The 24,769-nt window shown below is 37.5% G+C and overlaps 3 protein-coding genes across 6 annotated transcripts in view; all 3 read left to right on the top strand.

Annotated features, from left to right (window-relative positions):
* Positions 1-9,670, top strand: part of LOC116733095 (oocyte zinc finger protein XlCOF6-like) — a 778,765-nt gene extending 769,095 nt beyond the window's left edge. The window contains exons 1-2 of one of the 2 annotated variants that reach the window (XM_032583798.1): positions 4,881-4,924; positions 7,239-9,670. In XM_032583798.1, coding sequence (XP_032439689.1) covers positions 4,903-4,924; positions 7,239-9,577 — 2,361 coding nt within the window. In that variant the 5' untranslated portion in view covers positions 4,881-4,902 and the 3' untranslated portion in view covers positions 9,578-9,670. Of the gene's footprint in view, positions 1-4,880; positions 4,925-7,238 lie in introns of those variants that run through there. The other variant, XM_032583797.1, reaches the window with a different exon arrangement.
* Positions 1,224-18,299, top strand: LOC116733111 (gastrula zinc finger protein XlCGF57.1-like). Of its 2 annotated transcripts, none has more exons than XM_032583841.1 (2): positions 1,224-1,296; positions 14,425-18,299. In XM_032583841.1, the coding sequence occupies exon 2, from the start codon at positions 14,485-14,487 to the stop codon at positions 15,805-15,807; it is 1,323 nt and encodes a 440-aa protein (XP_032439732.1). In that variant the 5' UTR covers positions 1,224-1,296; positions 14,425-14,484; the 3' UTR covers positions 15,808-18,299. The 2 variants fall into 2 exon arrangements, with proteins under 2 accessions (XP_032439732.1, XP_032439731.1); XM_032583840.1 differs by lacking the exon at positions 1,224-1,296 and adding an exon at positions 13,513-13,557 and having other exon boundaries at positions 14,294-18,299.
* A 1,350-nt stretch (positions 18,300-19,649) lies between these two features.
* Positions 19,650-24,679, top strand: LOC116733000 (uncharacterized). 2 transcript variants are annotated; one of them, XM_032583625.1, is made up of 4 exons: positions 19,650-19,751; positions 21,862-21,917; positions 22,033-22,392; positions 22,927-24,679. In XM_032583625.1, the coding sequence occupies exons 2-4, from the start codon at positions 21,863-21,865 to the stop codon at positions 23,118-23,120; spliced, it is 609 nt and encodes a 202-aa protein (XP_032439516.1). In that variant the 5' UTR covers positions 19,650-19,751; position 21,862; the 3' UTR covers positions 23,121-24,679. The 2 variants fall into 2 exon arrangements, with proteins under 2 accessions (XP_032439516.1, XP_032439515.1); XM_032583624.1 differs by having other exon boundaries at positions 22,030-22,392; positions 22,927-23,481.
* Positions 24,680-24,769: the final 90 nt, after the last annotated feature.

Raw genomic sequence — 24,769 nt, 5'->3', positions numbered from 1 at the left:
GGTTACTGAGTATGTAAAGATGTTCCGTCTGATCACCTTTCTGACAGAAACTAAGTGTTTTTCTTTTCTTTGAATATGTAAATCTCTTAAGTTTCTTAGTATTGTTGACACCTCCCAGGTTGTGCATGAAGAGGTTATAAAGTTAGAGTGTGCCTCTGTTAGAGTTTAGAACTCTACCAACAGCATTACTGTTGTTTGTTCTCCATCTATAGATCCAAATAAATCTGTTTTTGTTCTCTAATTTTGATCTTGGTCTAAGAGTTTTTTCAAACTCCACATAATCATAGCGTTATTATAGATATCTTAAAATATATCTAATCATAAACTAATTTCAGATTTTGGGCCACAGGTAGACAAGGATAAAGGAGGCAGAGAAACTGTTCAATAAACAGGAGAAGGATTGATTCTGGGTTTTATATCTTTATTGAAAGACCAGCAGCGTTCGAAGACTCTGCAACTGAAACTAGTCAGAGGCAGAGAACAGAAATGAGATGCACACAATTATCTCTACACGTCACACTTAACTGCACATAAGTGTGAGAAAGATAAGAGAAGGAAAACCGACTTTAGTCGAATGCAGAACTGATGGACCGGTTTGGAGGTGGAGTTGAGGTTGCAGTGCACAGCGGTCTCAACGTACAGCAGAGCGATGCTGAGGTGTGAAGGCCGATTGAGGTTCCAGTAACAAAGAACTGCTGCTAATGCAAAGGAGGATTGATATGGACTGAGTCGAGCTGCTGTGTGAATATTTGTCAGTGAGCCACTCGGGTAAGAAAATTCCCATTTTGTTTGCTCACCTGGATGTCCATGACATGTTTTGACTGACATCTAGTTCATTAGAAGAATCACTTTTGTTAAGTTATTTTTCCAAACTTACAGTTAAAGTGAGATATCTACATATGCAGGTTTTTAAAAAAAACACACGCACATTTTTCCTCATGGTCAGAAGATAAATTGGACCTGAACTTAGAATTACCAAAATCTCTTATTTGCTACATGCCAGAAAACATAGAAAGAATGTCAATAATTTGTTTTGACCGATTTTCATACATAAAACTTTCCAGTTTTAGAAAAAGTTGCATAGATGCATAAAGGTATTAACGTTAAAGGTTGACTATTTGACTCAAAATTAAAAGTTTTTTTTTGTGTTTTGGTCCAGATCTCCGTCAGTGCTGGGCATGTAAAGACGACGGGGTTCTCAATGAGCTCAGCAGCCTGGAGGGCAACTCCACTTTAGAAGAACAACCAGAACATCAAGAGTTCAAAGAGGAAGAGAAGCAACTCTGCATCAGTCAGGATGAAGAGCAGCTTGTACTGAAACAGGAGACTGATGACATTTTGGTGATTCCTTCTACTGCGCAAAGAATCTGCAATGAAACAGAACCACAGAGGAACCAACTCATCTCTCATGGCTCTTCTGAAGATGAGAACCAGGATCAGGAAAAAAGCAATTTTGAAGACTCAGGAAAAAAGAGAGATAAAAAACAGAAACGTCAGAGATATCAGAAAACCAAACAGCAAAAAGGTAAAACTGAGAGTTCAAAACAGAAAACACAGAATAAAGCTCACCCAGACCAAAAACAATATTCTTGTAAAATCTGTGATGAAGCCTTTTCTCAAAGCAGTTCCTTGACAACACACATGAGAACTCACATGGACAAGAAGCTTTTCACATGTTCAACCTGTGGAAAAAGCTTCCAAAACCAATCTCATTTGCTTCGTCACATGATGATTCACACAGGAGAGAAGCCTTTTTCATGTGTGACTTGTGGAAAAAGTTTCACAACCAAACCTGAGGTAGTTAGTCACATGAGGATTCACACAGGTGAGAGGCCTTTTTTATGTGTGACCTGTGGAAAAAGCTTCCAAAACAAATCTAATTTGCTTCGTCACATGAAGATTCACACAGGAGAGAAGCCTTTTTCATGTGTGACTTGTGGAAAAAGTTTCATAACCAAACCTGAGGTAGTTAGTCACATGAGGATTCACACAGGTGAGAGGCCTTTTTCATGCGAGACCTGTGGAAAAGGATTCCGGTCCAAGCCTCAGTTACTTTGTCACAGGAGGATTCACACAGATGAGAGGCCTTTCTCATGCGAGAACTGTGGAAAAGCATTCCGGTCCAAGAATGAGTTACTTCGTCACATGAAGATTCACACAGATGAGAGGCCTTTCTCATGTGTGACCTGTGGAAAAAGTTTCAGAGTCAAAGATAAGGTACTTTTTCACATGAAGGTTCATACGGGTGAGAGACCTTTCTCATGTGTGATATGTGGAAAACGTTCCATAACCAAATCTCAGTTAGTTGTTCACATGAAGATTCACACATGTGAGCAATCTTTCTCATGTACGCACTGTGAAAAAAGGTTTACTAGTAAAGCAAACTTAAATAGTCACATGGATATTCACACAGGTCAGAAGCCTTTCTTATGTGGGACTTGTGGAAAACGTTTCTATCGACAATGCATTCTAACTTGTCACATGAGAATTCATACAGGTGAGAAGCCTTTCAAATGTACAAGCTGTGGAAAAAGTTTCAGAAACAGAAGTGGTTTATATCGTCACATGATGACGCATGCTAATGAGAAGCCTTACTCTTGTGGGACTTGTGGAAAAAGGTTCCGTCAAAAAGGCACTTTAACTAGTCACATGAGGACTCATACAGATGAAAGGCCTTTCTCATGTGGGACCTGTGGAAAAAGTTACAAAAACAGAAACAGTTTAATTGGACACATACAGACACATACTAGTGAGAAGCTTTTCTCTTGTGGGACCTGTGGAAAAAGGTTCAGTCAAAAAAAGCATTTAACTTCTCACATGTGGACTCATACAAGTGAGAAGGCATTCTCTTGTGGGACCTGTGGAAAAAGTTTCCATATAAAACGTTATTTAAATGATCATATGAGGACTCATACAGGTGAAAAGCCTTTCTCTTGTGGGACTTGTGGAAAATGTTTCCACCAAAAAAACATTTTAACTTCTCACATGAGGATTCATACAGATGAGAAGGCATTTTCTTGTGGGTTTTGTGGGAAACGTTTCCGTTGGCAAAGCAGTTTAACTGTTCACATGAGAATTCATACAGATGAGAAGCCTTTCTCATGTGAGACTTGTGGTAAAAGTTTTCGCTGTCAAATCAGTTTAACTGATCACATGAAGACTCACACAGGTCAGAAGCCTTTTGTATGTGGGACTTGTGGAAAAAGTTTCCGTTGGCAAAGCAATTTAACTGTTCACATGAAGACTCACACAGGTCAGAAGCCTTTCTTATGTGGGACTTGTGGAAAAAGTTTTCGTTGCCAAAGCAGTTTAACTCGTCACATGAAGACTCATACAGGAGGATCAGCGTAATCTGACCCTCAAGTACCAAAACACAATAACTCACAGTTTGGAAGCAGAGTAATTACAGCTGGGTAACATTTCTATAATGTAGCAGCTTGGAGAAGAAAACCAGTTGAAATAGGACGTTTAACAAACAAAACTTTCACTCTATTCTGTCGGTTTTGTTTTTTTTATTTAAAATTGTTTTTAAGTAAGATATTTAGAGCTTACAAAGTTATGCATGAATTTTTAATGGGTTTTTTTTTGTCCAGTGAGATATTAGTAGTCTGTTTATCTCTTAAAGTAACAATGGATTTGAATGTTTTCAGATTTAGACTTGTAAAGCTGTTGTGTACATTGTACTTTGTTTTATTTCATTCATTTTGGTCAGAGGATGCATGTTAGCTGTTACTATATGAACTGTTGGTGTAGGTTAGTTTTTCCATTACTTTCTCTTAAGTTTTTTGATTCAGGGAGAAAATACTGTTGATCATAAGATGGCAACAATGCAGATGTTTCTACGTTTTGCTAACATAGTTAGCGTAACGTAGGTTTCATCATAATAGAGTTATGATGAAACCTGAGATGTTTTCCCTTTTTTGTTAATACGTCTACATTGACTTTATTTTTGCTAAGTTTACTGTAAACTGAAGTATTTTTTTCATTCATTTGACTTTTATTTTATCTGTAACACACTATTTGTTTGAGAAGGTTTTTATTATTTAGGATGTTAGAAAATGTATTGTTGATATAGATTCAATTTCAGATAGAAATGTGACTATCAAAAGCTGTTTCTATATCATTCTTGTATAATAAATTTTTTTGGATTGGGACTGATGTAAAAGTTCCTGCTTCTTGAGTCTTTTCTCTCATAATTTCTCCCAAGTATCTCTTTTTTTAAAACATTCTTTATTTAAGAACATCCATTATTATGAACCCAGCATATATGCATCTATGTACATGTATGTACACAAATGATACAACAGCAAAGAAAAAAGTATTAGTGTCTCGACAAACATTTAATTTCAGGTGGCTCAGTGTGTACGCAAGTTCATTTCTTAACTTTTTGAAACATTAAAAATTACAACACAGGATCCACTGTGTTGGTTTTTTGACATTATAGATGATGAATAATTGCAAAAAGGCGCTCAAATAAATTACAAACACACGTAAAAAAAAAAAAGAAGTAAATGTAACGCGGGTGAAACAGCAGCGGTTTAGTGCCTCATCTATCTGGAAGCAGAGAAACCACATCCGGAATTAGTCACGTGGTACGGCCCGCTCGTGCAGTTTCAGACGTCATATTCTGTTTCAGGAACAAAAGGTTCATAAAAATCCTCCTGGTTTACTCGACACGTGTCCGGAAGCCACTGCACAGAAAGCACGTCGCTAGTTTTAGGTAAATATCTGAGTATTTGAGTGTTTAAAGTAAAAATGTCTTCAATTCCGCCTCAGAGAGAGTTTATCAACGAGCAGGTAACTCCTGCTGGAGAAACATTCACAGAGTTTAAAGAAATCAACGTCAAGATGGAGGAAGAAATGGAGGATCAGCGCAGACTGCTGGATTTTACCCGGATACCGATGATCATCTTACACCGGATAGGTACGAAACACCTTCACGTTTTACTGATGACATGAGGCGCGAAACGGACAAAAGCTGGAGGAAACACAGGAGACAGATTAAAGGAAACAATGTTTGAAACTGAATTAGGATGAATGTTTTACAGAAATAAATTAACTGATAAGACAGAAACAGAGCGCTGGTTGGACTTATTCCATAAAGTGCATCAGCGTTTCCTATGGCAGGCCGTTCTATCATTAAATGGCTTTACCAAACTTTCATTCTGTATATCTGAAATTAGTTTCCGACTAGATATGTTTTATCTATAGTGTATTACTATGTGAAGCACATATTTTATATAAGTAAATTATGACTAGTCAAAGTAAATTTGAGTTATCCCACTTTTTGTTTCCAACTACTCACAATTCAAATCCAAACAATAAGCAACACCATTGTTCTGTCTATGGGGTTTGCAGAGCTGGGAAACCAGCAGATAAACATTTTACAAGTAAATGAGACGAGTTCTTGTCTTGGTCAGAGTGTTTTGAGCTGCAGGCTGTGTAACTCGCTGCATTCACTCCTGGCTGGTAAGCAAGTAAAATATGTAAAGAGACAAATTTTGGGGATTTTTGTCTCTGTGATTCTTTTTGACTGAGTTTTTCCTAACATATATTTTAATTGATTTTATGTATTTTAGCATGGTGTCCTTAAGCGTTAAGAAATGTGCCTATAAATAAAATGTTTGATTATTAATTATCTGAAATATTTTTCAGGCAATAATTCACTTTAGATATCTTGAATTGAAACCTCCAGGCAACATAATTGTAAATCTGACTACATTTATACTTTTCAGAATTCCATTGAAGATGTTCCAAATACATGTTTTGTCTAATTGTGGAATAAAATAGTTATTCACAGTGTGTTTACTTTTATCAAACAATTTATTAATCCATTTAAGCATTAATGCATTTATATATTTTACTTATACAAGTTGAAGTGTTTTTCTGTAGAGGCTGCAACTCTCAGCAGGGAGCGGAAACCGAATAAAGCGGATAAAGGAGGCAGAGAAACTGTTCAATAAACAGGAGAAGGTTTGATTCTTGTTTTTATATCTTTATTGAAAGACCAGCAGCGTTCGAAGACTCTGCAACTGAAAGTAGTCAGAGGCAGAGAACGGAAATGAGATGCACACAATTATCTCTACACGTCACACTTAACTGCACATAAGTGTGAGAAAGATAAGAGAAGGAAAACCGACTTTAGTCGAATGCAGAACTGATGGACCGGTTTGGAGGTGGAGTTGAGGTTGCAGTGCACAGCGGTCTCAACGTACAGCAGAGCGATGCTGAGGTGTGAAGGCCGATTGAGGTTCCAGTAACAAAGAACTGCTGCTAATGCAAAGGAGGATTGATATGGACTGAGTCGAGCTGCTGTGTGAATATTTGTCAGGGAGCCACTCGGGTAAGAAAATTGCCATTTTGTTTGCTCACCTGGATGTCCATGACATGTTTTGACTGATATCTAGTTCATTAGAAGAATCACTTTTGTTAAGTTATTTTTCTAAACTTACAGTTAAAGTGAGATATCTACATATGCAGGTTGTAAAAAAAAAACACAATCACATTGTTAACCCCGAAAAAATGATTTAGGACCAGGATTCAAAAGGCAGAACAAAAACACAGCTTTAGTAAAGAAAAAAACCTGCGCAGGGGAGAGGATGTGTGTATCCAGACGCTATCAGACAGACTCTCTCGTACATCACACATAATGTCAGTTTTTATACACATCTTTATACACCGAGATGGCGCAAAACAATTCCTGGAAGTCAAACAAAACAAAACACCTCTTAGAAGAAACAAACTCCTTAAAATCTCTCAGAATCAGTTGCTGGGCAGAAATATATTCAAAATGGAGCAAGCTTTGACATCTCAAGCTGATTTAGAAAAACTTGCAGGCTTTGTGGTTGGCGTTTCCTGTCAGCAAGTTCCTGTGACCGGAACATGCGGCTTTGAGCAGAAAGACACTTTAACTTGTATACGAAAAACACACATGATAAATGAATAAACTGGTTAATAAAAAGAAATAACAGTGTGAATAATTATTTCATTCCTCAACATTTTTTCCTCATGATCAGAAGATAAATTGGACCTGAACTCAGAATTACCAAAATCATTTATTTGCTAAATGCCAGAAAACATTGGAAAAATGTCCATAATACGTTTTGACTGATTTTCACACATAAACATGTAATTTAAGAATAATCTAAAAAAAGCTGATTAGATGCATCAAGGGATTAAAGTGAAGGGTTCATTGTTTGACTCGAAATTAGAAGTTTTTGTTTTGTGTTTTGGTCCAGATCTCCGACATTGTTCTGTGTGTGAAGACGACGGGATTTTCAATGAACTCAGCAACCAGGAGGGGAACTTCACATTAAAACAAGAGGAACCAGAACCTCTGCAGATAAAACAGGAACCAGAACCTCTGCAGATAAAACAGGAGCAAGAAGAACCAGAACATCAACAGCTCAAAGAGGAAGAGAAGGAACTCTGCATCAATCAGGATGAAGAGCAGCTTGTGCTGAAACAGGAGACTGATGACATTTTGGTGATTCCTCTTAATGTGCAAAGAATCCACAATGAAACAGAACCACAGAGGAACCAACTCATCTCTCATGGCTCTGCTGAGGATGAGAACCAGGATCAGGAAGGAAGCGATTCTGAGGACTCAGGGGAAAAGAGAAATGAAAAACAGAAACGTCAGAGATATCAGAAAATCAAACGGCAGAAAGGTAAAACTGAGTGTTCAACACAGAAAACACACAAGAAGGCTCAGCGAGACCAAAAACAATATTCTTGTGAAATCTGTGATGAAGTCTTTTCTCAAAGCAGTTCCTTGATGACACACATGACAACTCACATGGACAAGAAGCCTTTCACATGTTCAACCTGTGGAAAAAGCTTCCAAAACAAATCTCATTTGCTTCGTCACATGATAATTCACAGAGGAGAGAAGCCCTTTTCATGTGTGACTTGTGGAAAAAGTTTCATAAAGAAAGCTTATTTAGTTACTCATATGAGAAGTCACACAGGTGAGAGGCCTTTCTCATGTGAGATATGTGGAAAAGGTTTCTTAAGTAAACCTAATTTAGTTAGTCACATGAGAAGTCACACAGGGGAGAAACCTTTTTCATGTGTGACCTGTGGAAAATGCTTCCAAGTCAAATCAAGCTTACTTCGTCACATGATGATTCACACAGATAAGAACCCTTTCTCATGTGTGGCTTGTGGAAAAAACTACCGAAACAAATTTACTTTTCTTCGCCACATGAAGATTCACACAGGAGAGAAGCCTTTTTCATGTGTGACTTGTGGAAAAAGTTTCATAACCAAAGCTGAGTTAGTTAGTCACATGAGAAGTCACACAGGTGAGATGCCTTTCTCGTGTGTGACCTGTAGAAAAAGCTTCATAAGTAAATCTAATTTAGTTAGTCACATGATGATTCACACAGGTGAGAAGCCTTTTTCATGTGTGACTTGTGGAAAAAGTTTCGTAACCAAAGCTCAGGTAGTTACTCACATGATGATTCACACAGGTGAGAAGCCTTTCTCATGTGTGACGTGTTTTAAAAGCTTTCCATTGAAATCTCATTTACTTCGTCACATGATGATTCACACAGGTGAGAAGCCTTTCTCATGTGTGACCTGTGGAAAAAGTTTCATAAGTAAATCTAATTTAGTTAGTCACATGAAGATTCACACGGGTGAGAAGCCTTTTTCATGTGTGACTTGTGGAAAAAGTTTTGTAACCAAAGCTCAGGTAGTTACTCACATGAGAAGTCACACAGGTGAGAAGCCTTTCTCATGTGTGACATGTTTTAAAAGCTTCCCATTGAAATCTCATTTACTTCGTCACATGATGGTTCACACAGGTGAGAAGCCTTTCTCATGTGTGACCTGTGGAAAAAGTTTCATAAGTAAATCTAATTTAGTTAGTCACATGATGATTCACACAGGTGAGAAGCCTTTTTCATGTGTGACTTGTGGAAAAAGTTTCATAACCAAAGCTCATGTAGTTACTCACATGAGAAGTCATACAGGTGAGAGGCCTTTCTCGTGTGTGACTTGTGGAAAAGGCTTCCCATGCAAATCCGAGTTACTTCGTCACATGATGATTCACACAGGTGAGAAGCCTTTCTCATGTCTGACCTGTGGAAAAAGTTTCATAAGTAAATCTAATTTAGCTAGTCACATGAAGATTCACACAGGTGAGAAGCCTTTTTCATGTGTGACTTGTGGAAAAAGTTTCATAACCAAAGCTCAGGTAGTTACTCACATGAGAAGTCATACAGGTGAGAGGCCTTTCTCGTGTGTGACTTGTGGAAAAGGCTTCCCATGCAAATCCGAGTTACTTCGTCACATGATGATTCACACAGGTGAGAAGCCTTTCTCATGTGTGACCTGTGGAAAAAGTTTCATAAGTAAATCTAATTTAGTTAGTCACATGATGATTCACACAGGTGAGAAGCCTTTTTCATGTGTGACTTGTGGAAAAAGTTTCATAACCAAAGCTCAGGTAGTTAGTCACATGAGAAGTCACACAGGGGAGAAACCTTTCTCATGTGTTGCCTGTGGAAAAAGCTTCCAAGACAAATCTAGTTTACTTCACCACATGAAGATTCACACTGGAGAGAACTAGGCCTGTCGCGATAAACAATAAATCAATTTATCGCACAATAAATTAAAACTACTGACCTCATTTTAATTATCGGCTTTATCATTTCTTCCGGCCTTTTTCTTTCTGTTAATGACACTGAATTAAAAAAGGCTGAACTCCGGTGCTCTCCACTGACTCCTCCCTTCCTCATTTCCTTAGTGTAAAGCCCAGTGCATACTACATGATCTTAGAGCTGTCGGCCCATTTTCAAAACCTGAGAGTCCACACATTAGCCGACAGAAATCCTAGGTATAACGGTTCGATCGGGTTCGTTCCTGCCGTGTGGTGTCCAACAATGGGCACAAAATAATGGCTACAAGTCCAGTTGACAAATTTTAAAACCAGGCATTAATCAATGCTTTACTACAATCTACCTGCAATGCATGTGGCTAGTGTCAGCGTAAAGTCCTGACTGAATGATAATCATTATAACCTATTTACGTCACGTTAACGAAGAACAGCTGAAAAGTTACCGGGTTTATCAACTGCGGTAGCAATTTCGCTCCAACTCCTCCTCTTGTCATTTCTATATTCTTTGCATGTTGAATAAACATTAATGTTGTTTCCACGTATCATCTCCAATGTCAGCTGGACTTCGGGTTGCGCCGTATCAGCTGTTTGGGATTCCCCTCCGTAATTTCCCCTCAGAAAGCGCGGAGGAGAATCCTCGCTTTCTGATTGGATACCTGTCACATTCAACAGGCTGCATTAACGCTCCCAGTCGGGGGAAACCCCTGATTTAGATCGAATCGGCCACAACGATCTACCGTAACACACCACACACTATGATCGGCTACGAAATCGCAAGCGACAATCTTAGAGAATGGCCAACGTTCTAAGATTGTAAGGGCAAAAAATCATGTAGTGTGAACTATTGCGTCGGATGTGCCCATCTTCTCTATTTAAATCTAATTATTACTGAAGGGCAATATAGTATATAGACTTCATAAATAAAAACTTCTTGAATTAAAACTAAACAACATGGGGCGTGCTGTGGTGGCGCAGGGGGTTAGCACGCCCCATGTTGTTTAGTTTTTATTCAAGTACATTTTTGTTAATGGAGACTGAGAATCCATTTTATTTTTATTTTTGGTTGTTTTGTTTATTTTGTTTATCAGTTTCAGTGTTAAGTGTTCTTTTGAAAATAAAGTGTATCTATCTTTGGCAAGAAATCACATGCATTATTACGTCATTTCCATTAAATCAGTGTAAAAAGGTCTTCAAACAATATTATCGTTTATCACAACAATTTTTGAGACAATTAATCTATCCATTCATTTTCTTTACACCCTTGTCCCTAGTGGGGTCGGGAGGTGCTGGTGCCTATCTCCAGCTAATGTTCCGGGTGAGAGGCGGGGTCACCATGGACAGGTTGCCACTCTGTCGCAGGGCAACACAGAGACAGACAGGACAAACAACCACAATTTAGAAAGACCAATTAACCTGACAGTCATGTTTTTGGACTGTGGGAGGAAGCCTGAGTACCCAGAGAGAACCCACGCATGCACAGGGAGAACATGCAAACTCTGTGCAGAAGGACCCTGGGCCGATAATCGAACCCAGGACCTTCTTGCTGCAAGGCAACAGTGCTACCAACTGCGCCACTGTGCAGCCCGGTCGAGACAATTAATCGCTCAGCAAAATGTGTTATCGTGACAGGCCTAGATAGAAGCCTTTTTCATATATGACTTGTGGAAAAAGTTTCATAACCAAAGCTTAGGTAGTTGTTACATGAAGAATCACACAGGTGAGAAGCCTTTCTCATGTATGCGCTTGAGTAGTACAAAAGGTAAAAAAGGTTTACTAGTAAAGCAAATTTAAATAGTCACATGGAGATTGGGACCATTTTGATCTTGCATTAGAAAATAAGGCATTGGTTATCACTTCGTTGTTGTTTCATCTGGTTCTTCTCAGTTTCTACTTGATCTATCTGAATCAAAATTCAGCTGAAATTGACTCTTAGTTTACTTTCATATTATGTTCTGCAGGTTAAGTGTTGCATATGCTTGACAGAACTGTCTTACATAAATGATCATATGAGGACTCATACAAAAAGCTTCCACCAAAAAAACATTTTAACTTCTCACTTGAGGATTCATACAGATGAGAAGGCATTTTCTTGTGAGACTTGTGGAGAAAGTTTCCATTGGCAAAACAATGTAACTGTTCACATGAAGACTCATACAGGAGGATCAGCATAATCTGACCCTGAAGTACCAAAACACAATAACTCACAGTTTGGAAGCAGAGTAATTACAGCTGGGTAACATTTCTATAATGTAGCAGCTTGGAGAAGAAAAGCATTTAGCTAAAACACAAGACTTTCAATTTATTCTGTCAGTTTTATCTTTTCATTTAAAATGTTTTTTAATGAGATATTAAGAGCTTATGAATTTGTGTTTTTATGTTTTTTTGTCTAGTAAGATATTACTAATCTGTTTATATCTTGAAGTAACAATGGGTTTGAATGTTTTCAGGTTTAGTCTTTTAGAGCTGTTATTGTATGTCTTTCCTTGTACTTATACTTTGTTTTATTTCATTAATTTTGGTCAGAGGATGCATGTTAGCTGTTACTATATGAATTGTTGGTGTAGGTATATTTAGATAAAATGTTTTATTCTAAATTTGAATCTAAATATATATTTTTTCCATTACTTTCTCTTGAGTTTTTGATTCAGGGAGAAAATACTGTTGATCATATGATGGCAACAATGCAGATGTTTCTACGTTTTGCTAAGTTATGATGAAACCTGAGATGTTTTTCTTTTTTGTTAAAACATCTGCATCGACTTTATTCTTGCTAAGTTCACTGTAAATTGAAGTTATATTTTATTCATGTGACTTTCTTAAAATCTATAAAACAGTATTTGTTTGAGAAATTTTTTATTGTTTAGGATGTCAGAAAATGTATTGGTGATATAGATTCAATTTCAAATAGAAATGTTACCAGCAAAAACTGTTTCTATATCATTCTTGTATAATAAAGTTTTTTTTTAACCAAGTTTGTCTTTTTTCAGTACAATAGTGGATTGAGACTGATGTAAAAGTTCCTGCTTTTTGAGTATTTTCTCTCATAATTTCTCCCAACTATCTCTTTTTTCAACATACTTTATTTAATAACATGCATTATTATGAACCCAGCATATATGCATCTATGTACATGTATGTATAGCACATAGAGTTCTAACTTAATGCAGATTTTTTTCCTTTTTCTGTTCAAATTGTCAACCCGCCACAGTGCTAGAATTTACACGCCACTTCATACTTTTACCCACATTTGGCCAGTGGCGGTGCTAATTTCCACCCCTGTGTGAAACTAAATTTGGTTTTGCTGTTGAATGTGTTAGTATCACCTAGTCTGTAGAACTAAATAATTACTCAGTACAGGTGGCTCAGTGTGTATATAAGTTAATTTGGACACAACACTTAACTTTTTGAAACATTAAAAATTACAACACAGGATCCACTGAGTTGATTTTTTTTTTTTTTTTTACATTATAGATGATGAATAATAAATAAATTACAAACACACGTAATAAAATCCTAAAACAAGTAAATGCAACGCGGGCGGAACAGCAGCGTTTTAGTGCCTTATCTATCCGGAAGCAAACAGAGGAACCACATCCGGAATCAGTCACGTGGTACGGCCCGCTCGCGCGGCTTCAAACGTCACATCCTGCTAAATTAACACAAGCTTCATAAGAATCCTGGTTTAGTCGACACGTGTCCCGAAGCCTCGGCACAGAAATCACGTCGCTGGTTTTAGGTAAATATCTGAGTATTTGCTGTGAAAATCTCTTCAGTTCCGCCTCAGAGAGAGTTTATTAACCAGCTGTTAACTCCTGCTGGAGAAACATTCACAGAGTTGAAAGAAATCAACGTCAAGATGGAGGAAGAGATGGAGGATCAGCGCAGACTGATGGATTTTACCCGGATACCGAAGATCATCTTACACCGGATAGGTACGAAACACCTTCACGTTTTACTGACGACATGAAGGTGGACAAAATACTCGAGACAGATTTAAAGTATGATCCCAGACACAATGTCTGGGATCATAAAACCGTTGAAGTACAACTCAAAACCACGTCTTTCTCGCTCTGCATTGACTTGACTGCCGGTACGTACCATTACAGCTGGAAATCAGAGATGAGGCCTGGAATCTGGGAGTAGTGATGGACTCTGACCTGAACCTTCAGAGCCACATAAAGACAGTTACAAAGTTGGCCTTCTATCACCTGGAGAACATTTCCAGGATTAAAGGACTAATGTCTGTCTCAAAAAGATCTAGAAAAACTCATCCATGCGTTTCTCTTTAGTCGCATTAATTACTGCGACAGTTATTTTCACAGCTCTGCCTAAAAAAACCTGTGCTTTAAAATCTAGACTGAAAACCCAGCTGTGTGGAGTTGCTCTCGAAACATAATCAATGAAAAATGTAACGATGGAACTTGACTAAATGTAATATTCCAATTGGTGATTCTGTGTTACCTGATTTTGTGTTTTTGTGTTTTTACAATGTAAAACACTTTGAAATGTCTGTCGCTGAAATGTACTATACAAATAAAATTTGACTAAATAAAATTTCTAATTTTAGAATAATCCAAGAAAAGGCTACTTAGATGCATCAAGGGATTAAAGTTAAAGGTTGATTATTTGACTCAAAATTAAAAGTTTTTGTTTTGTGTTTTGGTCCAGATCTCCGTCAGTGCTGGGCGTGTAAAGAGGACGGGGTTCTCAATGAGCTCAGCAACCTGGAGGGCAACTCCGCTTTAGAAGAGCAACCAGAACATCAACAGTTCAAAGAGAAGCAACTCTGCATCAGTCAGGATGAAGAGCAGCTTGTGCTGATACAGGAGACTGATGACATTTTGGTGATTCCTTCTAAAATGCACAGAATCCGCAATGAAACAGAACCACAGAGGAACCAACTCATCTCTCATGGCTCTTCTGAAGATGAGAACCAGGATGAGGAAGGAAGCGATTCTGAGGACTCAGGAGAAAAGAGAAATGAAAGACAGAAACGTCAGAGATTTCAGAAAACGAAACAGCAGAAAGGTAAAACTGAGAGTTCAAAACAAAAAACACACAAGGAAGGTCGTCCAGACCAAAAACAATATTCTTGTGAAATCTGTGATGAAGCCTTTTCTCAAAGCAGTTCCTTGATTATACACATGAGAACTCACATGGACAAGAAGCCTTTCACATGTTCAGCTTGTGAAAAAAGTTTCAGATACAAGTCTGAGTTACTTCTTCACATGAGAATTCACACAGGTGAGAAGCCTTTCTCATGTGTGAACTGTGGAAAAAGCTTCAAATTCAAATCAAATTTGCTTTGTCACATGAGAAGTCACACAGGAGAGAAGCCTTTCTCATGTGAGACATGTGGAAAAAGCTTCCAAAGCAAATCTTATTTGCACAGTCACATGATGGTTCACACAGGTGAGAAACCTTTCTCGTGTGAGACCTGTGGAAAAAGCTTCCAAAGAAAATCTTATTTGCACAGTCACATGATGGTTCACACAGGTGAGAAACCTTTCTCATGTGTGAACTGTGGAAAAAGCTTCAAATTCAAATCAAATTTGCTTTGTCACATGAGAAGTCACACAGGAGAGAAGCCTTTCTCATGTAAGACATGTGGAAAAAGCTTCCAAAGCAAATCTTATTTGCACAGTCACATGATGGTTCACACAGGTGAGAAACCTTTCTCGTGTGAGACCTGTGGAACAAGCTTCCAAAGAAAATCTTATTTGCTCCATCACATGAGAATTCACACAGGTGAGAAGCCTTTCTCATGTGTGAACTGTGGAAAAAGCTTCAAATTCAAATCAAATTTGCTTCGTCACATGAGAAGTCACACAGGTGAGAAGCCTTTCTCATGTGTGAACTGTGGAACATGCTTCAAATTCAAATCAAATTTGCTTAGTCACATGAGAATTCACACAGGAGAGAAGCCTTTCTCATGTGTGACATGTGGAAAATGTTTCATAGCCAAAGCTCAGTTAGTTTGTCACATGAGAATTCACACCGGTGAGAGGCCTTTCTCATGTCGGGATTGTGAAAAAAGGTTTAGCATTAAATCATGTTTAACTTCTCACATGAGGACTCATACAGATGTGAGGCCTTTATTATGTGGGACTTGTGGAAAAAGTTTCCGTTGGCAAACCAATTTAACTGATCACATGAGGACTCATACAGGAGGAATGGCATAATCTGACCCTCAAATACCAAGACACTGAATAACTCCGTCCGTCCGTCCGTCCGTCCATCCATCGTCTGTTCAATCACAGCTGGGTAAAATTTCTATAATGTAGCAGCTTGGAGAAGAAAAGCATGTATCTAATGTTTATCTAAAACACAAGACTTTCACTTTATTCTGTCAGTTTTATCTTTTCATTTAAAATGGTTTTTAAGTGAAATATTAAGTCTTACGACGTTATGCATGCATTTTTAATGTTTTTTTTTTTTTTTGGTTTTGTCTAGTGAGATCTTAAGTCTGTCTCTTGAAGTAATGGATTTGAATTCTTTCAGATTTAGATTTGTAAATCTGTTGGAGTCATTGTACGTCTATTCTTTGTACTTTGTTTTTGCAAGAGCTTGGTCTCTTTATGAAGAAGACAAGCTAAATTTTCTATTTTTGCTGTCAGAATTACTTGAACTGTAAGTAGTTTGTAGCTATTACGTTTGTAACAAAAAAATTTTGAAAAATTTTGCTTCACTCAGATTTTTAATTTTTATTTCTTGTAAATGCAAATTGAGTGTTGAGTGTGTGGACTGGGAAATACAGTAAATCTGTAGAATACAGTATTCTGTTTGCGGATTTCAATAAGAAATGTCATTTTCTACATGTTTATTTTTGAGGATGTACAGGTGTTTTCCAGGTGTGCCATTTGGCGTCTCCAAATGGCACACCTGGACAACACCTGATATACAAACTTCAAATGACTAAACTCCTCAGAGCTTCAACATGCAGCCATCAATGAGGCTCTAATGAAAGATAATGACCAGAGGAATCCTCTGATAAGATAGGCACATTATTACTGATAGTGGAAATTACTTATTATATAAATAAAAGCATATCTGGGAGGGTAGAGGGGGTTAGCGTACAGTCAGCCCTAATCCCCTTTCTTGCAATACGCTGTTCGTCCGTCTGCCCCCATCCGTCCACCGACGTACACCACCCCGCCGCCCCCCACCATCTCCGAGTTGACCAGTCAGAAATATTGCAGAAAGAATACAGGCATGTCAAAACGAGCTCAAGTCGCTCTCTGGATGTTATTCGCTCGGAAAAAGCCATTTTATGACATTATTTGTCCATTGCGGCGTCAATCAAAACGGGGGCTCTAGGCCCGATAAAAGCGTCATAATGGAGTTTAAACCCGTAAATCTCACCTCCGAAAAGAAAAAAGGAAATCCGGTGTGGGTTAAGCGCTTTTAAAAAAAGCTTTAAGTCCCTCTGTCATTTTGACAGGTTATAACTCACACTGACTGACATTGACTGGTGCACATGGGAAGACATTATAGACTTTACGCACAGAATACATCGCAGAGGTAACTAACAATGCGGCTGCATAGCCTTTGTCAATATGATTATAATTTGACAGGTAAAAATACAACATGATGGACTTTTTAAATGCTGTCAGTCAAAATGACAAAAAAGTCTTGTGTGATCCCTGATTTACTTTAAAAAAAGGTATTTTAAGTTGAATTTAAATATACTTTACTTTTTCATTACTTTCCTTTGAGTTTCTGACTCAGAGAGAAAATATTGTTCACTGATGGCAACAATTCAGATGTTGCTGAATTTTTCTAAGTCAAGAGGAAACGTGAGATGTTTTCCCTTTTTTGTTAAAACATCTGCATCGACTTTATTGCTGTTAATTTTACTCTAAACTGAAGTTATTTTTAACTGTGATTTTTAAAAAAAATCTGTAACAATATTTGTTTGAGAAGGTTTTTATTTTTTAGGATATTAGAAAATGTATTGGTAATATTGATTCAATTTCAGATAGAAATGTGACTAGCAAAAACTGTTTCTATATAATTCTTAGATAAAGTTTGTTTTTTCTATACTAATGATGGTTTTTGTCTTTTTTCTGTTTAGTAGTGGATTGGGACCCATGTAAAAGTTTAAGTTTATTTCTCATCATTTCTCCCAAGCATCTGTATTTTTTAAGCCAGTATTTTCCTTTACTTTTCACTCACAGTTGCTCATTTCAAGAGAATCAAACACCAATGAAGGTCTAATCTTTTTTTTTTTTTTTTTAGTTTTGGTAAAGAAACATATTTATTTTAAGGAGTAAATGGAAAATAATCTAAAAGTGTTAGAAAAATTATGCTTTGTTATCATTCTTACATAAGTAGTTACCAGTTTGCTCTTCATTTATAGGTTAATTATATGTGTGAGACAGAGCTAACTTTACTTTAACTCTTAAAACATGTTCTTTGAAGATGGTCCTCTGAGTTTCCTTAGTCGTAAAACCATGTTTGTTTATACTGTGTCCCCCTACGTAGAGATTCCTTAGTCGTAAATCTACCTTTTGTTTGTGTTAGTTCCTGAGTGACTCCTAATCTTATCAGCACCAGCCTCCGTTCTCTTGTTTTGTGTTAATAAAAGGCAGAGTGTCAGGACACATGGTGAGCTGTTCAGAGGAGCAGTTCGCTGTGTTTTCTCCCTTTGCAAAAGCTTGGTTGAAAACTCAAACGTTGTCTGTGGTTCTTTCTTTGTATTTCAGATACACAAAAATACCTATCAAAAAGCATCAACCAAAATGCATTATGAGGAAAAGCAACTTTTCTCTTAACAGAGATGATTTTAAGAGTCTGGGCCAATAACGTGATAATGAGCGAATTTATGCCGATAATTACAGACCGTCTCGTTACGCTCCTCCATAATCTAAAAGAAAATTCTTAAGATCTTGTTCAAGGTCCCTGAAAGGCCATCATATAAAGGTCTTAGTGGTGTTTTGTGTGGATCTTGTCTGACAAAAACCAACGTAGAGGCCTCTAAGCTCTTTGGGACAAATGAGTGGGGAAACGACGCTGTGCAGAGCCAGGAATGTGAAGAGACCCGGTCGGGTTAAAAATGTTACACAGGTGGAGTAAACTTTAGCCATGGAACGTAACCGAAGACCAATAGGAAATGTTCCACTCAGTTTCCACTGGTCAAAGCAGAATGGAGCACAACTTTCAATGACCAGTGAAACACAACCTATTAGCCTGTGGATTGTACGCAGAAGTGCAGTAGATCTTCGGCCATGTTTGACCAGAGCTCTTAAATTATTAGGGACAGAGACCTGCAACGTCTGAAGGGGTTCCAAACGCACAACCCAAGGTGACAAAATCACCTGGGCTACTTCTGCAGACGACGTTGATGCCCAGGGAATCACTTTGGCCAACCAGGAGGCCCGATTGATCATGGATCATTAGATGTGTGGACCTTTGTGATGGAGGCAGAGGACCCACCAGACCTACATGATCAAACTGACAAGAACATTTACAGAGTAAAACATTCTTTCCTCATGATCTGCATAGTTCAACCGTTCCTGTTCTTGTGGAGCACACCAGTTTAACCAGTTTAACCAGTTGATCTGAAATGTTGCCACAGATCCCTGACATTTCAACTGATCTGATTTTCTTCAATGATCTTAGAGCGCCACCATCTGGTGAAAAGTGAAAATGAATAGATTTTTTTTTTTTATCAGCTTTGAGTCCAGTTGCATCATTTTCAGCATAACTTTTAAACTCCTTTGTGTTTGGTGATGATGTCTTTCAAGCTCAATTAAATGCAATAAAAGTATTTTTATAATCTGCATCAATTGGTAACCAGTAGCAACCACCAATCAGCATTTTTAAATATGGGAACTGTGATTTGAACAAAACTTTAAATGAACATTGTCACAACAGCCAGCGGAGAGTTTTGGTACCTTTGGTGGTGCAAATATTTGATTTTAGGATACAGTCCAATATAAATCCTGTCAGACATAAAGGATCTGCTGTCTGAAACCTTCGTCAGTGGCTGCCATAGAAATATGTGAGTGATTAGAGGAAGGAGTTTATAAAACCTGACTGTCCTGATTTTCAGTCACAGAAGCTCTGCACCTGGAGGAGCTGTGAGTTCATCTGGACTCCAGGAGACAGAAACACACCTGAGCAGGTCTGCTTTCTTTTAATTCATGCAACTGAAATTCTGCTTTTAGATTTCTATGTTAAATTGTTGACTTTTGGCAATTTTTACTTCATTTTGGAATGCTGATTTTATGAAGAATGTTTGCTTTCATAATCATTTTGACCAACATTATAGCTGGTTTTACACAGTGTGACTAGGTGTTTTTTGTAAAAGCTGCAAAGGTAGTTACATTTAATCAGTTTTATGAAAATTAAATCCAAATAAATGTTCCTGTGATCAAATCAGTAAAACATTTGCATAAATAAACTTCTCAAATGACCTTTATTTGATATTTTTAATTTACTTTTATCAGTAAAAACTCACTCTTTCATGTATTTATTAACAAAGTAATGTAAAAGTTGATGCACAACACAGAGACTTTCATGCAAAGTTGATGTTGTGATTGAAGTTCTGGTTCAGACATCTTGCAGTGAGTTCAGGAATGCAGACAGATTGGTCTTTCAGGAAGAGAACAAAAAAAAACAATCTGATATGTTTTAGTTTGTTTCTTCTTCAAGGTTAAATGTCTTGCAGCCTTTGAATACTTTCCTTCTCCAACCCAAATAAATCAAAGAAAAACCTGACTGAATGCTGGTGAGGGAATTAATTCATTTGATTCAGCTGTTTAATGGAGCATTAAAACTTGGGTTTCTTTTGATTATTGTTTCTTAATGTTGCTGTTCATGTTAGTTTCAGGATTTCCCTCCTTTTGTTATCTTTTAGATCTATTTCCTTTTCCCTTCAGCCTGTCCCTTTGCACAGCTTTTGTCCATTTCAGCTCTGCTCTGCCTGTGATTTCTCTCCACTTCCTCATAGTTTGACTACATACTTTTTGTCCTTCCTTTTCATTTTGTTCATCCTCTTTTTCCTGTTCTTCCTTCCTTCTTTTTTTATGGCTGTTGGCAAACAGCGTTTAGATGCGCATAACCTCCATGTACTGGTACGGAGTGTGGATCGGGATGCTAAATATATATTACACACATTTTAAAACTAAAAAATAAACAAAAGACAAACAAAGCAAAACAGAAAACTACTGTATGTCTTCTATATTAATTTTATTTTCATCTTAAGATATCTTTAAAAAAAAAAGCTTGATTACGCCCATCTGCTCCATATTACCTTTGTTGGCTCTCCCTGATGTTTCGCCTGCACTAGTTTGGAACTGCAGAATAATAAACTTACACATCCTGATGTGTTTCTATCTCTAGGAGTTTCCAGTTGCAACCAACAGGTGGTGCTGTGACCCAAATTATTCAGCAAGAGAATATTTCTGACTACCTGCTGCTGCCTGTTATGAAATGAAACACCTGTTCATTTATATAGGATATAAAATCCAGTTGATGTTATTAGAGTTGGAGGAATAAACAGGAGGGAGGAGATAATTCTAAATAGAATCAGAACCGGTCACAGTTCTTTGACTTAAGCTGGAGAAACATCTTACTGGTTTATGTAATTGGTGTAATACTGCAGAAACACTGGAACAATGGATTTATTAGTTGTAGGAAATATGCGAATCAAAGAAGTTCAGGTTAAACTGAACTCTGTATTATGAATGAAACGGATCAACATTCAGATTGATCAGATTTTTTCATATGAATGTGTTTGAATAGAATTAAAGGGACAGCATCATGTAAAATCAACGTTTTGACCTTTTTGTCATTATTAAAAGCATACCTGGAGTGTTGCTTTGATTTTTTCATGTACGAGTTCAGAAACTCCAGCCTAATTAGGCCTAATTAGTATTGGGCATAACTAGTTGTTTTAAAAATGCTGCATATATCACATATGATTTAAAAGAAATTTTACTTCCTAATTTAACACATTAATATTTGGCCTAATATTAAAGTATAAAATAGCACTTTGTGCCTGGAAAACACATAATGCTGCCTAGTTAAAGTTAAAGTTTCTCCAGATCCAGAATCACTTTGACAAAATGTTTTCTGTCTTTGATCCAACATGTTTCATGTCCTCAGTTATAGACAAGCTGTCGGTTTTCACCAGAGTTTTAATGAAGTGGAACATGTAGGATAATAATCAGCATCAGATGCTGTGGATGTTTATTAATGTCCTGCTGCCTCTCCTCCTCTTCCTCTCTCAGGATGAAGATGATCTCCAGGATCCTGCTGCTCCTCATCCTCAGCTCATGTCTCTGTGGTCAGTCTCCATCTTGTCTTTGTGACAGAAAGCTCTCTAGATGGAGCTGAAAGACTCCCATGTTCCAGTTCTCAGTGTGTCTGCTCCTCTCTTTCCCTCTCTGTCTCCTCAGCAGCAACATTTGTAGTGAATGTGACACAGAGCAGCTATCAGGCAGAGGAGAACCACAGCATCACTCTGGAGTGGACCTTCACCTCCGAACCCGACTCCTGCTTAAAGTTCAATTTCATAATTTTCACTCTGATCACCGATGACAAATTGTCAGTCTTGTTTCATGAACACGATGGAGTCGAGGTGCCGATGTCTCAGGATGAACAGTTTGCAGGACGGGTCCAAAGTGAAAGAGACGTCCTGCCAGAGGGACGGACCAGACTCCATGTGTCCAGACTGAGGACTGAAGACTCTGGCCTGTATGTGTGTGAAATTAAAACGGATCACAACTTCGGCTCTGCAGCAGCTGAACTGGTCGTATTTGGTAAGCAGATTTCAGTTCCTCTAATCCAGATCATTTAGCATCTGTTAAAAATAAAAAACCTGCTGAGATTAAAGTTGAGAATCAGCCGTTTTATTTTTACAACTGATGATATAAAGAGTAATGCTTCAACCTAAGATCACAAGCAAAATCAGCAGAGGGCAAATATGATGCTTCTGATAATGAGTGAAATGTTTTTTCTGTGTGCTATTTTAATGTATATTAAAAAGCTAAAATGTGTCTTTTTAACCAATATTTTATTTCTTTTTGAATGTTTTGTAATTGATCTCTTTAAAATGTTAGATTTCATCACAATTTTGATCCTTTTCCTGTTTTTATTCTATAGTTTAATTTTTTAGATTGATATATTATTTACACCACTTTCCCCAAATACACAATTCTCATCATCTTCTGTAATTATTTGATGTATTTAACTAGTTTTTTTGTTGTTGTTGTTCTTAAATCACTCTTGCGTGTAAAAACCGTTCTGTTGAAATAAAATATGATTTAATGAAATCTTAACTTCTTGTGTTTCAGCGGCTCCTGAGCCTCTGCAGGTTCAGAGACTCAGACTGAATCCCCAAACAGAAAATCGAAGTAGGTTGAGTCTTTGCGTCATCCTGGCACTGATAGCAGCAGCAGCAGCAGCAGCAACAGCAGTTTTACTCATCCAGAGAAGGAAACGCACTGGTCAAAAATCAAGTTTTAATAACCCAGTCAGTATAACCTGAGGGAAAACTCCAGGGAGGTTCAAGTGAATGTCGGCGTGCCTTTGGGCCAAGGCATCAACCTCCAACCTGACTGCAGCCTGGTGTAGAAATGTGTTTGCAGTTATGACTGCTGTAATGTAGCTCCAGTATCAAAGCTCTATAAAGGCTCATTACATTTTTCTATATGTCACATGGAGAAGTGATTAAGTCCTGTATGTTGTAAAATGCATAATGTAGCAAAATATAACATATAAGTTTAACCAGCTGTAATGTAGGTTTAGTGCCTGTAAAAATATTCATATCAATTTTTATTTTATTTATGTTTTAGGTCAACAGAGGGACATGTCATTGTAAATAAAATAAAAAAGAATCTGAAAGTGTAGTCATGTTTTGTGTTTAGCTGCCCTGAGTCGATACTTTGTGGAGATATTTGTTGTTGCTGAGGTTTTACGGTATGTTTCCATCGGCCTCCACACCCAGACACTGACCTTTCTGCCCATTGTTCTGAACTCAAACTGACTCACTGCTCATGAGATGGGTTGATATGTGTTTGTTTACCTTTCAGATGTACATTTACTCTTTTTAGTAATGTTATTATTTACATTTGCCATGTTTTGACGGCAGTTTGGGCTAAATATGTTCATATCTGGTGTGGTTTGGTTGATGTAGTGCCCGGATGCAACCAGCAGGGGGAGTTTAGCGCTAGAACACCGGAACTTCCTCCTCAGAAAACAACAACACGCCGGAGCAGAAGGAAAATGTCTGACTCTTTTATTGAAATATTCCTCTTCTTTTACACACAGAGCACTTGTCACACGTTTCACTTAAACTCAAATAAGGAAGATAAATGATTTTCAAACCTTTATGCCATAAAACTAGTTCATTATGGGTCTGACTGTGTAAAGCTTTATAAGCCACTTTGTTTTGGTTTGACACATAAAATCCCAGTGAAACACAAAACAGTTACATATTTTCTGTCTTTGATCATCTTCTATTATTTATGATGCATCACAGAACCAGGTTTGCTTCCTGATAGTTTTACCTGAGAACCTAAAAACAAACTGGTGATGAACAGCAGGAGTGAGTCATTCATCATTTATGGGAAAACATGCAACATAAAATCTGTTTAAAATAAGAAAATCCCTGCTTTAGTGCCACGATAAACCAGTGATTCTGTAATGCACCTTTAGTTAAAGTCGTTTTCAAAAATAACCCCCGAATAGAAACGTTACCTTGTAGAAAGAATAAAGAGTCGGACTGGTTTTAATTACCTGCTGCTGTTTGTTGTGAACTCAACTTGTCTGACAAGTTTCTTTTCTTACTCAGTTCCCTCATGACCAGAATATTTCTGACGGTTTGCTCAGAAAGTCCCGACCTGCAGCTGTTTTATTTACCGTTCATCCATTTGATCATCTTGTAATCCTAATCCCTGATTAATCTATTTATTGATTGATTGGTATCACATTTGTATAATTCATGATTTCTATGAACATAAAACTTGTTTTTTGATAACAGTGAAGTTGCAGAGCTGAAGCCTCTGTAGAAAAATGTAACATGAAATAAAACATTTTTCCTGTGAATTTGTCTTTTCAGATTGTATAATCTGTGTTAGCTCAATCCCAGCCAATATTCCCACAGACACGACAACAAGCAGTGATCTGGCTGGATTA

This window comes from Xiphophorus hellerii, chromosome 14, assembly GCF_003331165.1.
Source record: "Xiphophorus hellerii strain 12219 chromosome 14, Xiphophorus_hellerii-4.1, whole genome shotgun sequence".
NCBI classification, from domain to species: domain Eukaryota; kingdom Metazoa; phylum Chordata; class Actinopteri; order Cyprinodontiformes; family Poeciliidae; genus Xiphophorus; species Xiphophorus hellerii.
This window is presented reverse-complemented; position numbering and strand designations above follow the sequence as displayed.